Here is a 15,766-nt window from a genome sequence, read left to right on the forward strand (position 1 = left end):
AAGTGAGTGGGTGTCACCAATCGTCATCTCACTTAAAAAAGAAGCTAATTAGATTAGGTTTTTGTAGAAACTTGCGGTGTCTCAATGTGGGCACAATCAAAGATTTGTTCCCATTCATCGATAACATACTGGAGGATGTGGCTGGACATAAAATATACTCCTACATGGACGAGTTTTTTGACTACAACCAAATCAGTATTGCATAGGAAGATAAATTAAAGACAACTTTCGTGGTTGAAGATGAAGTGTATGCTTATAACAGAGTGCCATTCGTCTTATGTAATGCCATTGCTAGCTTCCAAAGGATTATACTCCACATCCTTGACAAAATGTCCATAGGAAATTTTAAGGTATTTTTGCATGTTTGGTCAATATATAGTGGGAAGGAAACACACCTCACAAAATTATGGGACACACACCAAGTGAGTGAAGATAATTGGCCTTAAAAAGTAAGACATTCCAACTCATCCAAGGATTACTTTACAAAATGGGACTGAACGATGTACTCTGCAGGTGCGTTATTGAAGAAGAAATCACTAAAGAAATTGCACATGGCACAAAAGATGAGCAAAGAAAGGCTCAGATAGTATTACAAGGTATACAAAAGAAAGTGTTTGAAGACCAAAAGTGAACATCAAGAATGGCAAGGGAACAAGGAAATACAAGTTACACTCCATGTGAAGGAAAACAAAGAAAGTAATAATATTAAAGTTAGAAGAACAAAAAGAAATGGATTTTGAAAGTTAATTTTAAGGAAAAATATAAAGAAAAGTGCAAAGGTAAAGGTACTAAGGGTCACCCAAGCCTAAACGAAGCATGTTATAAAAGCTTGATGCTATAGGAAGCCAAACAAGTAATGCATGGTGGTCCATCCACCTCAAGTCCACATCACACATGCATGAGTTTGGTGAAGGGTAGCTTTGGGAACTCTAGCAAAGGAAGTTTTAAGGTTAGTTATAAAAAGGTCAGGAGTGGGCAAGAAATCAATATAACATACGATGACAACTTCAATCAAGAAAAAGAATGACAGAGGCGAAATGGAAGGGGTTGCAACAACTAGTATCACATTCAAAGCTGTCTCTAGAACTAAATGCAAAAATTGGTGGGAAGGTATAGAGGACGACAATCATCCATTGAAGGCTGCATTACACAAGGTTGAGGTAGATAAAATAATTTTCATGCCTATTTTTTATTTAAAAGAATTCAAACCAATTTAAGAACCATGGTGCATAGATATGATAAAAAGACACAAATCCACAAATCAATATTTGCAATAGAATGTCAGTTCTTATTACCCAAAGGACTTTACCGAAGTGTTTAGGTACTAAATAGAAGGCACTAGGCAACAAAATCTTCTTCTAAGATGAGCACAGGTGGCAAGAAGCAGTTGCTAGAGCTTATTTGCCTAAATGACCTAACAGATAAGCAATGGGAAGGTATATGGAATTAGAACAATAGCAGGGGTGTGAAGAAACCCTTCATTGCCAATGTGCTATGGAGATATATAGTGGACTTGGTAAAAAGTAAACTCATTGGGGGTAGCCGAACTTCAGATATCGCCATCTCCATGCCACCATAGGTTAACGAGTATATTAACAATAGGATATACAATTCGGGCTCAACTCTTATTAGATAGAATAAAGGAGTTCCTACAACTTAAGCATAAGACATTTTACAGGGCTCACTATGCAAAAGCCCTTTTCCTCGATGCATTTTGCACTCATGTAGCACCATAGTATTAGGGTACATTCATTCTAGCTAGTTGGGTGGAACCCTATAAACCTGCTATGTCCTACTGGCTACACTTAGACATATTTTCATTGGGAACGCTTGAGCCGCGAAGGAAGAAGGTAAGATAGGAAACCCTCGCACCCAGTATAGAGGTTGGGGAAGAAGATAGGAGTTCGGAGGAAGACGAGATGGTGAGACAAGAGGCATCTTCTTTGGAGTCTAGGGATGAAGAGGGGCTCAAGATGGCAACCCCCCATACTAGAGAAATAGATAGTGCATGACATGTGTGAAGACATTGAGTTTATTCCTGTATTAGAGGGACCCTTACTTGGATCTATACTCAAGGATGCTGTAGAGGTGGGTGAAAGTAATGTCTTTAAGGAGACAAAGACAGTTGGGGAAGCATAGACAACACAGAGTAGATTAGGTATATCACATGGTAGTGGATTCGGCAGAGCACATGGCAGTGGAATTGGCAATAGATTTGGTATTGGCGGTGGAGTAAGCATAGGAGCTCTCGATGAGAGCATAGTAGGTACGTCAGTAAGTAGTACATTGGCTATCCTAATGGGCATAATTGAGGTGGGATTGACATCTAGGAGTAGAATTTGTGTAGGAATAGGGAAGGCGCCTTCCTTTCCAGACTGGGGAGAAAAGAGGATATAAATCACCCTATCACAACTATCCTTAGAAGCAAATCTAGTTCCCATAGAACAAATTCCACATGCTAAGGTAATGGGCCTGAGGGCATATAAGAAGGCTACCCATACCATTAAGATCACTACTTCGCAGGGAGTAGAAACAACACAACCAATTGCACTTATAGTGAAGCCTACAACACCACCACTGACCCGCCTTAGCACATCATCCGCCATTGTTACCACTATACCCATAGTCTCCCTGATAGTCACCAGGATAGAGGAGGAAGAGACACTTGGGATAGATGCCAAAGTTGGCAATTTGTTGGCAAAGTTTAAGATGGAGATAGAGAACATATCCCCACCCTCACCAACCTTGATAATGGGGCAGGCCGAGGAGCTTAAGGTGGAGGGCATGGAGGTAGGTAGCCAATATGTGGGAGAACAAGAGGATTTTAGTACAGATAGCCATATTCCATGAATCTAATGGGGCAGGTCGAGGAGCTTGAGGTGGAGGGCATGGAGGTAGGTAACCAATATGTGGGAGAACAAGAGGATTTTAGTATAGATAGCCATATTCCATGTTTTGGAGATTCAACACATTGAAACTTGGTAGAATTGGAGGCCATGATGAGCACCACTTGGGAAATGATAGATCAGGCCAAGGAGTTAAATATAGGATCCATCACTATGATAGCCAAGGCATTAATTATATTCATGAGGGAACGATGCCATAGTGACTTCCGTGAGCTTTTGATAGGTCACGGATGGCCGCATGGAGGAGATATTTCATGCTACATTTTTGGAGCTCCAAAGAGCCTCTTTGCAGGGTGCCAAAACAAATAGGGAACAAACTCTCTTGGAGGATAGGGTGCATGAGTTGGAGGGGGAATTGAAATAAGAGAAGTCTGTATGGGCAAAGATGGAAAACCAACTCGCCACAACAACAAAAAGATAGGATGGATACATTGAGGCTCCTATAGGTAGCACAAACAAAGCAACTAGCAATCAAGTGGGATTTAAAACTGCTTTGAGAGGAACTTGTGTTTGCCACCACATCCACTATCCAGGGACGTTTTCTCACCCGTTCCAGTAGGAAGATGTTTTGTTAGATTAGCTTATTTTGATTTTGGTGGTCTGGAAGACAACTTTTTTATGGGTGAGAAGAGGATAATGCAGGCTAGTAAGAAGTAATTAATAGACTTGTTAAGATATTAGTTGTACTATATGTAGGGGTTGTCCACAATAATGAAAGCTATGTTGGTATTGATGCTAATGTAAGACCTTGGTACAATCAATAAAGTGATATTTTTCCATTTGAATGTGTAGTGTGTTTGCTATGGTATTGTTCTTTATATTGTTCCTCTGTTATTAATAGATCTTGCTGCATGGCATTAATAAATGATGTTTACAATGGTAATATCACTTCCCTATTTGGCATATAATAGTATCTATGTCGTACATGGCATTACTTTGAGAAAGATGTATGGATGTTTATCTTTTCTTTCCTTATAGCTATTTATTTTCTATATTATGGATGTATAATATCAAGATGTTGAGTCATCTCGACAAGAAGTGCCAGCTTTTTCTATGCTAGGTTCACATCTCTTGATTTATGTGTATCCCAATTGATTGTTGATGTGTACCTAATGAGTTGGCACGTGACTTGATATGCCACATATGTGGTGGGTATTGTTGATGTGAGTTTGGCAACTACTCCAACGTGCAAAATAAAATACGAACTATTCTATCCTCTCTTGAACAAAAACCTTTAAATGCTAAATAATGTAACAACTTTGTGATCAAATGAAGTGACCCTGAAGTTTACAATGCATATGTGAGACTTTATGTTGGACACAAATCAGTTTAATGATGTGATACATTGGTAATCACACAGGGACTTATGTTGTTCTTTTTGGACATTATCAACTCTTCTCCTTAAAGTGGCTAGAAGATAGACCACTAACTTGAGTTGAAGTAAATGACAAAAGGGATGAAGGGTTTAGAGAAATCTAAGGTATTCCAAAGGACACTAATATCAATGGGTGATGCTTAGATGAATAATTTCCTATAGTCAAGCTTTGCTTCACTAGAAGTTAACATTCAAGATGGAAGTTGCTTTGGTCTTGACCACTTTGATAATTTTGGAAATTTTGGAATTTATCATTTAAGCTACAAATTGCTTTGGTCTTGACCACTTTGGTAGGTTGAAATTCAGCATATAAGCTGCCAATCACTTCCAAACTTGACCATTTGCAACTTCACCTCTAAAACCATGCTTTTTCCATGTAAAAAATTAGTAACTAAGTTGGAAATGGATTTTGACTTCAACCACCTTGCAAGTTTTTATTAAAACAACTTTTATCCTTGCGAATTTGAGAAGTGAAGCTAGAAATGAGGAAAGAGTGAGGTTGTCTCTCCATCTTGGTGCTGGAAATGAGCGAATTAGGCTCTTCCCATCTTTACTCAAGTTTGAACTTGCTCCATCATGAAACTTCTTCCTTTTCATGTGTTTATCTAATCACTTTCTTTCTCATTCATTCCACAAACCTCATCTTACATGTTTAAAACTCCAAAGTTGAACTCTATCTTTAGGTCAGAAATTTGAAGGTAAGCTGGAAATGAGGCAAGGTGTAGGTCAGATTTCTCGCTTGGCGCTGGAAATGAGCAATTTGGGGTTACAACTCCATCTTTCAAAAAAATTGATCTTTGAAAACCCCAATTTTGAATAAAAAGTCTATCACTTTCAATGCCTCTTATCACCTTGAATCAAATTTCTCTTGCGTTTGTGATTTCATCTCAAAATGTCATGTTTTGTCAAGGTCGGAATTTCCATAAAGGGGTTGGATTTCCAGCTTGGAGCTGGAAATGGACTCCTAAGGAGGTCATAAATCAGAAGGGGAGCTGGAAATACTCCAAAACTTGACCAAATTCCTCCAAATGCGGTGGACATACTCCAAAATTTGACCAAATTTTGGTCATTTTCACAGTTTGCTCTGAATTCAACTTGGTTCACCATTATACAACTCACCTAGACAACTTCTGTACTTTGAGAACTTTTACAAATTCTCAGCAATCACAACCTTTTATTTCCTTACTTTCCCACAAATTGATCAAAACTCAACGTAGAGTTGGCAAGACTTCTCAATTGCCCAGTAGACTAACTAGACAATACTTGTGAAATACCTACAACCCCTAAAGCTAACACCAAGCCACTTAGAGAAAAAGAGGGGTTACCCATTTGCAACGTAGCATGTGTGTTTACAACATAACACTAGCACCAATTTGAAAAATGTTCTTGAATGTTTTGAAGATAAGTAAAAACTCATTCCACACTCAGAATTGCTGGATAATTTAGGAAATATACTCAAAAGGGAAGAAAAGTCACAAAAAGAATCAAGATACTTTATCTTTGATTACTTAAGTGTCTATAAATGTATTCATTTCATCTCAAAAGACTATTGAAACTCTTAAAGAGTCCATTTTGGGGAGCTACATGAGTTATCCTACTTAAGAAACATTGTGGATATTGCCTTGTTGCCAATCCTAATGAGTTTATCGTTGTAATTGCCTTGAACATTATTTTATTGCTAGCCAAATGTCCATAGCCCTGATAGATGCTTGTACATTCCCAAAGCCAAATACTTTGATTTCTGTTCATTTTATTTTTCCCTGTTTTCTCTTTTTTATTTTGGTACTATTCTTTTTTCATTTTTTTCATTTTGGCTCATAAGCAATGAGAATTATAGTGGCGTCAAAGTAAGATCTTAAGATTTTTCACTAGCCACAATTTCCCCTAAGAAATCTTAATGACTTGGATCAATTAAGTGTGTAAAAGATATAGTAATTGAAATATGGGGTGTCAGGATGCAATAGATGATTCCCTTCCAAGTGGAGTACAAATTGTAACCAAATGGAAAAGTTGGAAAAGAAAACCCCAAGATTTTAAAATATTTCATGAATAGCTATCCAAGAAATGGTTTGGCTCGTAAAGTCAAAATTGTATGCAATGTCCCCTTTTTTTGGGACATTATAATTCTATGTTGCTCGCTCACTTCGCCTAGGTTACGGGGGCGAAAAAGTTCTTTCGGGGTTCAGTTCAAGGTTTGGCCTAAACATTTCCAGTTTTAGACCCATTAGAGCAGTTTGGGCAGGTTGTTTGGATGCTTACTATTTTTAGTAAGTAAATAGAGCACAGTATTTTTGGTACCTCAGTGTTGGTTTGGAAGCGTCTCGTCGAGAGCTTTCCCATGAGCTATTGCATGTGATTATCTAAATTCATTTGGTTGGCTATTTTAACGCTTGATGATTATATGGTTTACTAACTAAGTGACTATTAAAGTTCATTTAATTTGTCACTTTATTTAAAAAGGTACTATGTTCACTTAAGTGACTAAAGGACAAAAAGGTGCTTTATCCCACATTGCTTAAAAGAGCGTGCATCACATTGGGAAAAGTGATAAAGGTACAACAGACTCCACATGGGATGTTATGAAGATAATAATTGTTGTTCATTTTTCACACATGTTCAAATGAAGGAATACATGCTTATTGCTTTCAAGTGATTTTCAGAAAATACATCAAAGTAAAGTATGTTATTCATTTTGAAATAATGTTCAATATTTGCATGATGGAGTAAATCATGACAGAAATTAAATGCTGAAAGTAAATTTCTCCCACACATTTGACTGTGAGAGTAGTCTATATATGCTGACATACATCTACGCCCTACTGAAATCAATAACTGAATATAAGAGTAAAAGGAAAAAAGGTTCATGGGCACCAGTCATTGCCTGTAATGACTGGTGATGTGGCATCCAACTTCGTCCATCCTCTCGCTGCTCCAGACATAGTTCGTGTCGTGCTTCCAATTCCTGTATTCACAAAGAAGAGAATGGGTTAGATCCAATGGATCTAAGCAATGTTGATGACTCACTCAAATCTCGCATTTACCATCCTACAGGCTATTCATCTCAGTAAGATACAGACATACATTAGCAGATAGAGAGATCAATGGCGGAAAAATAAAAGTATTAAAGGGACAATTCATTTTTTGTTTTGGAACTTTTTACTTATAAACTGGTGTAAAGCAATAGAAGCATATCAAGAAATGCATGAATAGCTAAAAGAGAGCAAAGTGAGCAAATTAAATGTCATTCTCAGATAAAGACAATGAGCAGGCAGCTAGTAGAAGTGATCAGTGGATATGGTGTCTATTTTTCATGAACAGCAGGAACTGTTAAGCAAAGAATCTGGTATGGTTTTTAGTAAAGAAATCTCAGTTTCTTAGAGTTTAACCAGATTCAATCAACAGGGATTCTCACATCTGTTACAGAGACATATGAAAATATGGTGGCTATATACAACTTTCAGCAATGAAAGTAGGAGCTGATAAAGAAAATCTGGTTTGACAGTTGAAAGAAAACCCTCATAAGCTTTGTGATATATCAGTTCATACAGCAACCTAGCATGGAGTTTAACGTAAATAGAGTATCACAGTCATTTCCAACAGCAGGAAATCATCACAAAGAATACCATGAATAGTGCCCAATTTCTATAATATCACAATCATATACGGGTTTCTTGCAAATAATGGAAATTAGCATACAGCAGAAAATCCTTTTAAAAAAAAATATATGGCACAGATCTGAAGTAGATGCAGTATTTTTAAAACATAATAGCTTCCTGCAGAAGTAGAAGGTGGAAAGAGTGTTTTAAAAAAAGAAAAAGACAAAACAAGCAGAAGATCTCATAAGAAACAACAGATCTAGGGTTTTTTTAAAAAAAATATTCTTCTAGTTCTAAAACCCACATGGTCAGCAAGCTCGCAAATGAAGTCCACAAGAGCAGAATGACAAATATAGTTTAAGGAAAAACAATGGCTAAAACAACCAGTCGGCCTTAAAAAAAAAATACCCACGTTTTTTGTAGAAGGAAACGCCATTTCAGTTCGCTCTCGAAATCTGGTCAGTTTTAACAGCATGGAGAACAAAGGCAAATCAAATGGTAGACACCAGTCGGCTTGTTGTAAAAGCCATGCGTTTTTAACCATAAGTCTAAACTTTATGGCGTCCAAGAAGCAATAAACTCCCAGTCGGCAGTCAAAAAACTCATGAATTTCATACCAGCATTCACTGATATACCATGGCAGAGATCAGCAACGAGCAGGGTGAAGGAAAATGGAGCCTCCAGCAAAAAGGAAATCACAGAAAATGCAGGCGTTTAGGGTTTTCTATAACCCTGTTGACGTGTTTCAACTCCAAAACATCAAAGACAGATGCCTTCGAAATGATAAAATTGAAACCCTTTGCTTCCTTCTTATCACTTCCTCAATCAAATTTGATAAACTTTCGGGTCCGGCCACATATGAGGAGAGTTGATTTTTATTTTTATTTTTTGCATATACTTGTCACATAAAGCATAATGCCTTAGCTTTGTTAAAAGATTGCATGCGTATTTATAAAAAACTTTATTATGCTTTAGTTGATTTAATCAACTTAAAGCTGATAAATGATTTATTTTTTTTAAAATGCAATTTTTTAATATTAAAGTAATGCAAGTAAATAGAAAAGGTGCCATTTATTTGCATATTTTTTTTTTATTGCATAAGAATTAAAATGATTATAATTATTATTTTATAATTGATATCTTATAAATCAATTATTAAAATAATAAGTATTCATGCAATTAAGAATAATTAAAAATCATGCAAATAAATGGAGTTAAGAAAGGGAAGTTGGTATATTTTTTTTAAAATGCCAAATTTCAAGGAAACAACTGCAGTTCTTATTTTTAGAGGCCACAGTTCAGAGGGAAGGTTTCAGAGTATATTATGGAGTGATTATTGGCAGTTTGGGGGACTTTTTTACACTTTTCTTATGCATGGTTGGTGGAACTTCAGTTCGGGATATTTTGAGCATGTTTTTGGACTTCTCAGAGGTGCTTAATAATGAGTTAACTCATTATTTCGACCCAGCTTTTTGCTTGGAGGCAGTTGTATTGTTGATATATACTCCTCTTACTTTTGAGGAAGGGGTTCAGATTTGGAGAAGAAGTGCTCATGTGATTCCCATCCTTTAGCAATTTTTGTCTGGTTTTTTTCTGATCCATATGCAGATGTACTGTTTTTGAGGCTTTTGATTGAAATAAAAGTTTTTCCTTGGGATCAAATTTGGAGTTAACAGATTAAGTTGTATGCGTGGAGGTGATGGATATTATTCAAATTGTGTTTTTCATAATAGACCTGTCTGAATGATGTCTTATCTTGTATCTTCTTTATTCGAAATAGCTGTTCATAGGTTTTGAGTTGTGTTTTCGTAATTGATATATTCGATTGTGAATCAATTTTCCTTTCGTATATTTTCAAATTATAGACCTTCTCTTAAATCATTGATATGAATCAGCAGATCTTCAAAAAAAAAAAAAAAAAAAAAGGGTTTCTTGTGAATGTCTTGTCAAATCTTTCATTGTGTCTCAAGTATAGCAGTAATCTGTGTTATCAATTTTGGTGTATCACCTTACTTCTTTAAGTTTTTTCGAGTTTTAAGTCATCCTTTTACCCTTTTCCATCTGAAAGTTTTTTCACATTTCCTTTAAGTATAAGTAAGGTATAAGATATATTATACAGGAACCGGCCTAGGATCCGGAGGTTCAGCCAAGTTATAAGTTACCCACAACTTTTGGTTGATCCCATGTTTCTCCAAAATCGCTGCAAGTTTTAGGACTTAAAGCAAATTTCAGGGTGCAGATTTTGGAGACAACAATAATATTTAAAACAAATATTAATCTGGGAGCTGGAAACAGTTATTGGTTATCTCTTCGAGGACGCAAACCCTTGAAGAAACTTTTGGAGGTTGGACGCAAACTTAGCCTTCTTACAGGTTTTATCTATATTGCCAATCTGACTGTTATTTCTGTTTATAAGATTGGAATTTTTGGATTATTGCGTGTTATTGTATTGCTGATGTATAACACAGTAACGTTATTTGGCAACTATTTGTATTAATTGCTGGCTTAAATATGTACTTCTGAATATTGGAGGAATAAAACAATCTTTTCTGAGTTTTCTTGTATGCAAATCTGCTGGTTACAAATCGATTTAAGTTCTGGAATTTATATCGGATATTGGTTTTCTGTTCGGTTTTAAATCTGCACATTTACATCAAGGGTTTTTTAGTAAAATATCCGGTAAGGGATATTACATTGTACCTAAGCATGTTGAAATCATAGTTGAAAATATCATAATAATAGCTCCTGTAGTGCAATATATTACGAGTCAAACTTGAAGACGATATATTCACTGTTAATATTGGCATCAATTTTTTCATTTTTGCACCCTGATATTATCAGAAAAAATTGCAATATATTAGAGTTTAAATTGGTGATAAAAGTAACATATGCAGAACAATTCATTTTAGGGTTTTGTAGTTAATAAAGCGACGAAAATCAAATTTTTTAAACCTCATTTTTGGTGTTGTTTTTTGGAGACAAAAATGTCGGGTGCCATTCTCAAATGACATTATCATTCGACACAAGGTATTCTTAGACAGTATTCTGACCTGCGATGCATTATGCCTCTCTCAGCGATCACCTTCAAGGCCTTAAAACACCATTTTCACTTTTAGACAACAACCATATGTATGTTGAAAACTTGATTATATTGCCCCCAAACAACAGACAAATATTGTGCCTGCATTTTACAATTGTTTAAAGTTCATTTCATGCATTTGAAGAACATTTTTTACTGAACTAATAAATGCCCACATACATCTGCACCTGGTAAATGAAACTGAGGGATTAACATTTAAAAATATAAAATCATTTTGCAAGGTTTTTATTATTTAATTTAACATTGGGAAAATTTGAGACTACCAAGTATTCCTGGATAAAGCCAATTTATTAGAGTAAAAATTTAGGAGAACAGTTAAACTGAGAAAAGAAATTTGCATTGATATTTGTTGTTGACATATAATAGTGAAAAGACATCAAATGTAATTCATAAACATTTCCACCCTTAGATAAAAGAAAACTAAAAGAAAATGTTCAATATCCATAAGTGAAAAAAAAAGTTAATTTGACTGGAAGTTGCGTCAAGGTAAATTGAAAGGGGATAAAGCAGTTGTAGCCTATCGTAACTGTGGAGGATCATAGTTAAAACTAACAGCTATGCATTTAACTCAAAACTGTGAATAATATATGGTGGATATCTCAAATCAGTATATGCTCTACAAATTTGGTGGTATGTGTGTGTTTTTAAGAATATTTTAGATAATTAAATATTTTCAAATATTCGATAAAAGTGACAATTTTTTGCCAAATTTTTTGCCGGGTTTTTGGCGATTCGGAGTTTTCCAATTTTTTTGGGCCAGCCGAGATATTGCCAAGTCTGAATCTTTCAACCCTGGTTGAAATAACACCCTTCTGACAAACTGGGATCCCACAGAGCTAAACAAAACAAAGGAACACCTAAACGCAAGGAAACTAAACTAATGAAATACTTATCATTTTCTATGTATGTCAGTCATTATTAATTTGTCAAATAGAATCTTAGGCTATGGTCTCATAGAGCTGGTGGCTTGCCAAAATTTCTAAACTAGTGTTGTTGAGGAAAATTAGTAGCCCATTTCAATGCAGGAGCCAAATGAATTTTTAAATTGTCTCTGATAAAAGTCTTCAAATTGAAAAGGAAATTTTTTGGATGAGAAACTATAACTAAATTATATTGGAAAGTAAAATTTAAAAGAAAAATAACTTGCAAACTGCTACATAGAAGTCCCTTGGTTGGTGCTGGAAACTTTCAGCACTCCAATACCAATTAAAAATTTACAGCTATATTGTGGAGCACCTATTTTAAACTTTAAGGAAAAAATTAATTTAAATCCCATATCTGTATTTTTTCTATGTTAGTGGTTTTGGTATGGATCTTTGTTTGGGTTCATGGGTCCAGCAAGAATGTTTTGGGGGCTGGGTTCATTTTGGGTTTGTCTGCACAAAAATCATGTAAAAGCCTTTATATAAGGATTTTGTGAATCATCAATTAATGGACATCAACATCATTATTGACATTAGATAATGTAGGAACATTTGAATAACCACAACCAGTGCCATTACCAGTGACCATTTACTCTAAAACTGTGCTCGCATTTAGACTCCCAAGTGTAACATGTTGGAAAGTGGAAGCATCAATATCAATTTGCTATGGTTTCATATCCGATAATTTTGTGGGTCTTTGAGAGTGATGCCCCTAGTAGGGTCAGGTGGCAGTGCCCCTAGCAGGATTGAGGGGCAGCGCCTAGTGAGGTCAAGGACAATGCTCTTGGCATGTTTGCTATTGTCATACGGGTTGGGGTCAAAAGGTAGAGCCCTGACTGTGAAGTCCAACTGAAGACCTTCAAAACTATAGACCTTCACAGGGCAAACCATTTTCATGATTTTTTTTATAAGGCAAAGTCAAAGGTGGATTGGACTGGACTGGCCAGTCTGCAGGTGTATCCATTAACATAGCATTTTTATCCATTGGACTGCGTGTGAAGTAAAAGTAGGATCCCAATCCACTTCCATGGGATGGATTATTTTTTAAAAATTGGCTATATATATGTAAATAATGGTCATACCCAGCTGGTACCCTACCTAGGTCATACATTTGAAGATCCTGCCAAACTTAACCCTGAACAAGCAACATAAATGGAACTCATTTTAGTTTTCTGGTTTGGATTGATAGTTTCTTATTATAATATAATGATTGTGGAGCTAAATTCTTTGTTATTGCTAACTAAAACTTGCCCTTACTTTGGATGGTTTGCATTTTAGTATATGCAGATGTTGGAAAAGGTTTAACGTTATACAAATTTATCCAGTTTCCTTTGAGATCACAAGCTGTCTTTAAGATGACTAAACAAAGAAATTTTCTGACTCATTTTAATTTTTACGTTTCTCAATATCTAATTTCTTTGATGCCTCTATTCTATTGAGTATAGTAAGTACACTTTCAGATATTGCTGGTTTGGAAAACCTGGAATATGATAACTGAAAGATAAACTGGATAGTAAACATCAGATCTGTAATGAACAAATAAATTATATTTATTCCTTTTAATGTAAAAGAATACGTACATTAATAGATATAATTTGTCAAAAAATTTAACACTACCTTTTTGATGCAGGTTGACTATCACACAGATTTTAGGAATTCTCGCTGCTTATTTCTTACTCGGAAGGATGGGACATCAGTTGATTTCTCATTCTGGAAATGTCTGAAAGGGCTTGTCTGGAAAAAATACCCGTTATATGCCCAGACATTCATACAGAAGCATTTGAGTCCTCGTCACACTTGACATGGTGCCTTTCTATAATGTGGCTGGGTAAGTTCTGGATATTCCTTTGACTTTGTTGAGAAAAGCATGTGGTGGGATCTCTTATCTTGGTTCTAATATACACAAGGAAGGTACATTTAATGCCTTACTTTAATCATGTAACCTTAATGACATTGCTTATTGTTATGCAAGAAGAAATGTTTAGGTAGTGCAGTAAGGGAATCCCTCAACAAGCAATATGGATGGAATTGTTATTGTTGTAATATATGAAATTTGCTATAAGAATGCTGTTCTGGGAAGTAATCAATATCGGACTCCTTTGAACAAAGCAATCACACCTCATGGATATAAATTTTTATCTGTTTCTATCTGAATTGGTGGGAATGAGTATATTCAATATCTGTATCAAGCCTGGTGATGTAGATATGAGTGGGAAATGCAATACCATAATACATATTTCATCCTTTATTTTTACTGTCATGGGTTTTTTCATTATTTGTCAGTCAAACGGGTGTTCAGGGTTGATGTTGAGATTCTGAGAATGTGGTGCTTTTTAGCAGACAAATGATAATAGAATTTGTGAATAACATTTTAGATCTGACCACCAGATTCACAAAGATAACATAAAATGCAGAAAACGAGGGGGAATCCATTCAAATTTTGACGAGTTTATTCTTTGGGGGCTGGTTGTTACTAAATCACTTTGTTCTAGAGGAGATTTGTGATGGCGGCCAATATATTTATTCGCATATAGGCCCCTTGCTTCTGTAAGAATATAACAACACTTGAAATTAGCTCAGATGGAGATGAGCATGGCTAGGGAAGGATAGTTTCTTGAACTCAAGGTTGATTGCATAAGCATCCCAGTTTACAATAAAGAACATTGACATGGAGAAACTAGATTATATTTCCATTAAGAGTCACTCTAGCCTGCAGTTTATTTCAAATGTTTTATGAAATCATTACCAAGTAGTAACATCCTTCTGCATATGTCATTCATGTCTTCTTGCATATTATTTCTACTCCTGGTATGTGTTTTTGTTGCAACGTTTCACTTGTGCCTATCACTGCAAATATCAAATTCAAACATGACAGGGAGACGGCAGAGGACATTGTAAGCAAGAAACCAAATACAATAAAACTAAGACGAGTTTATGCTGCCACAAAGTTCACAACGGGACAACTATGTATATATTATTGGTTTATAAAAATTATATAACAACACTTGAAATTAGCTCAGATGGAGATGAACATGACTAGGGAGGGATAGTTTCTTGAACTCAAGGTTGATTGCATAAGCATCCCAGATTACAATAAAGAACATTGACATGGAGAAACTCGATTATATTTCCATTAAGAGTCACTCTAACCTGCAGTTTATTTCAAATGTTTTATGAAATCATTACCAATTAGTAACATCCTTCTGCATACGTCATTCATGTCTTCTTGCATATTATTTCTACTCCTAGTATGTGTTTTTGTTGTCAACGTTTCACTTGTGCCTATCACTGCAAATATCAAATTCAAACATGACAGGGAGACGGCAGAGGACATTGTAAGCAAGAAACCAAATACAATAAAACTAAGACGAGTTTATGCTGCCACAAAGTTCAGAGCGGGACAACTGTGTTTATATTATTGGTTTATAAAAATTATAACGGCAAATCACACCATTTTGTTGCAACCGTACTATTCAATATCGTTCTATTTTAGGTACTGTCCAACCAACCTATATTTAAGCAGTAACCTTCAGGAGATTTTTAAAAATTGTTCTTATTGTTAAATTTGAATCAAATTTTTTGTATTTGGATTTTAATTTATAACTGATAAATTTCTGCTCGTATATCTCTGATTAAATTTACTTCAATTATCTCTCCCGTAGTCCACGTAAGTTTTTGGCTGTACGTTGTTATTATTATTTATGATACTGTCGTGGATGATGAGAACACGTTAAGACTGTAATGTATGTGTTGCAGTATTCTTCAACGGCCTCGGTCAGCAATATTAATATGTGGCTCTGTGGAAGGTTTTGGGACATGTACAGAGGGACATGCCTCCACATTACGTAGAGACATGTCGCTTTGTA

At 35.6% G+C, this 15,766-nt stretch overlaps 1 protein-coding gene across 1 annotated transcript in view; it reads left to right on the forward strand.

Moving 5' to 3' along the window:
* The window catches only part of LOC149528284 (uncharacterized), a 59,883-nt gene extending 45,729 nt beyond the window's left edge, over window positions 1–14,154 (forward strand). The window contains exon 3 of the mRNA XM_089811906.1: window positions 13,531–14,154. Within this exon, the coding sequence (XP_089668032.1) occupies window positions 13,531–13,701 (171 nt within the window). The 3' untranslated portion in view covers window positions 13,702–14,154. The remainder of the gene's footprint in view (window positions 1–13,530) is intronic.
* Window positions 14,155–15,766: the final 1,612 nt, after the last annotated feature.

Source organism: Cupressus sempervirens, chromosome 11 (genome assembly GCF_028749045.1).
Source record: "Cupressus sempervirens isolate cs-2001-9-10 chromosome 11, ASM2874904v1, whole genome shotgun sequence".
NCBI classification, from domain to species: Eukaryota; Viridiplantae; Streptophyta; class Pinopsida; order Cupressales; family Cupressaceae; genus Cupressus; species Cupressus sempervirens.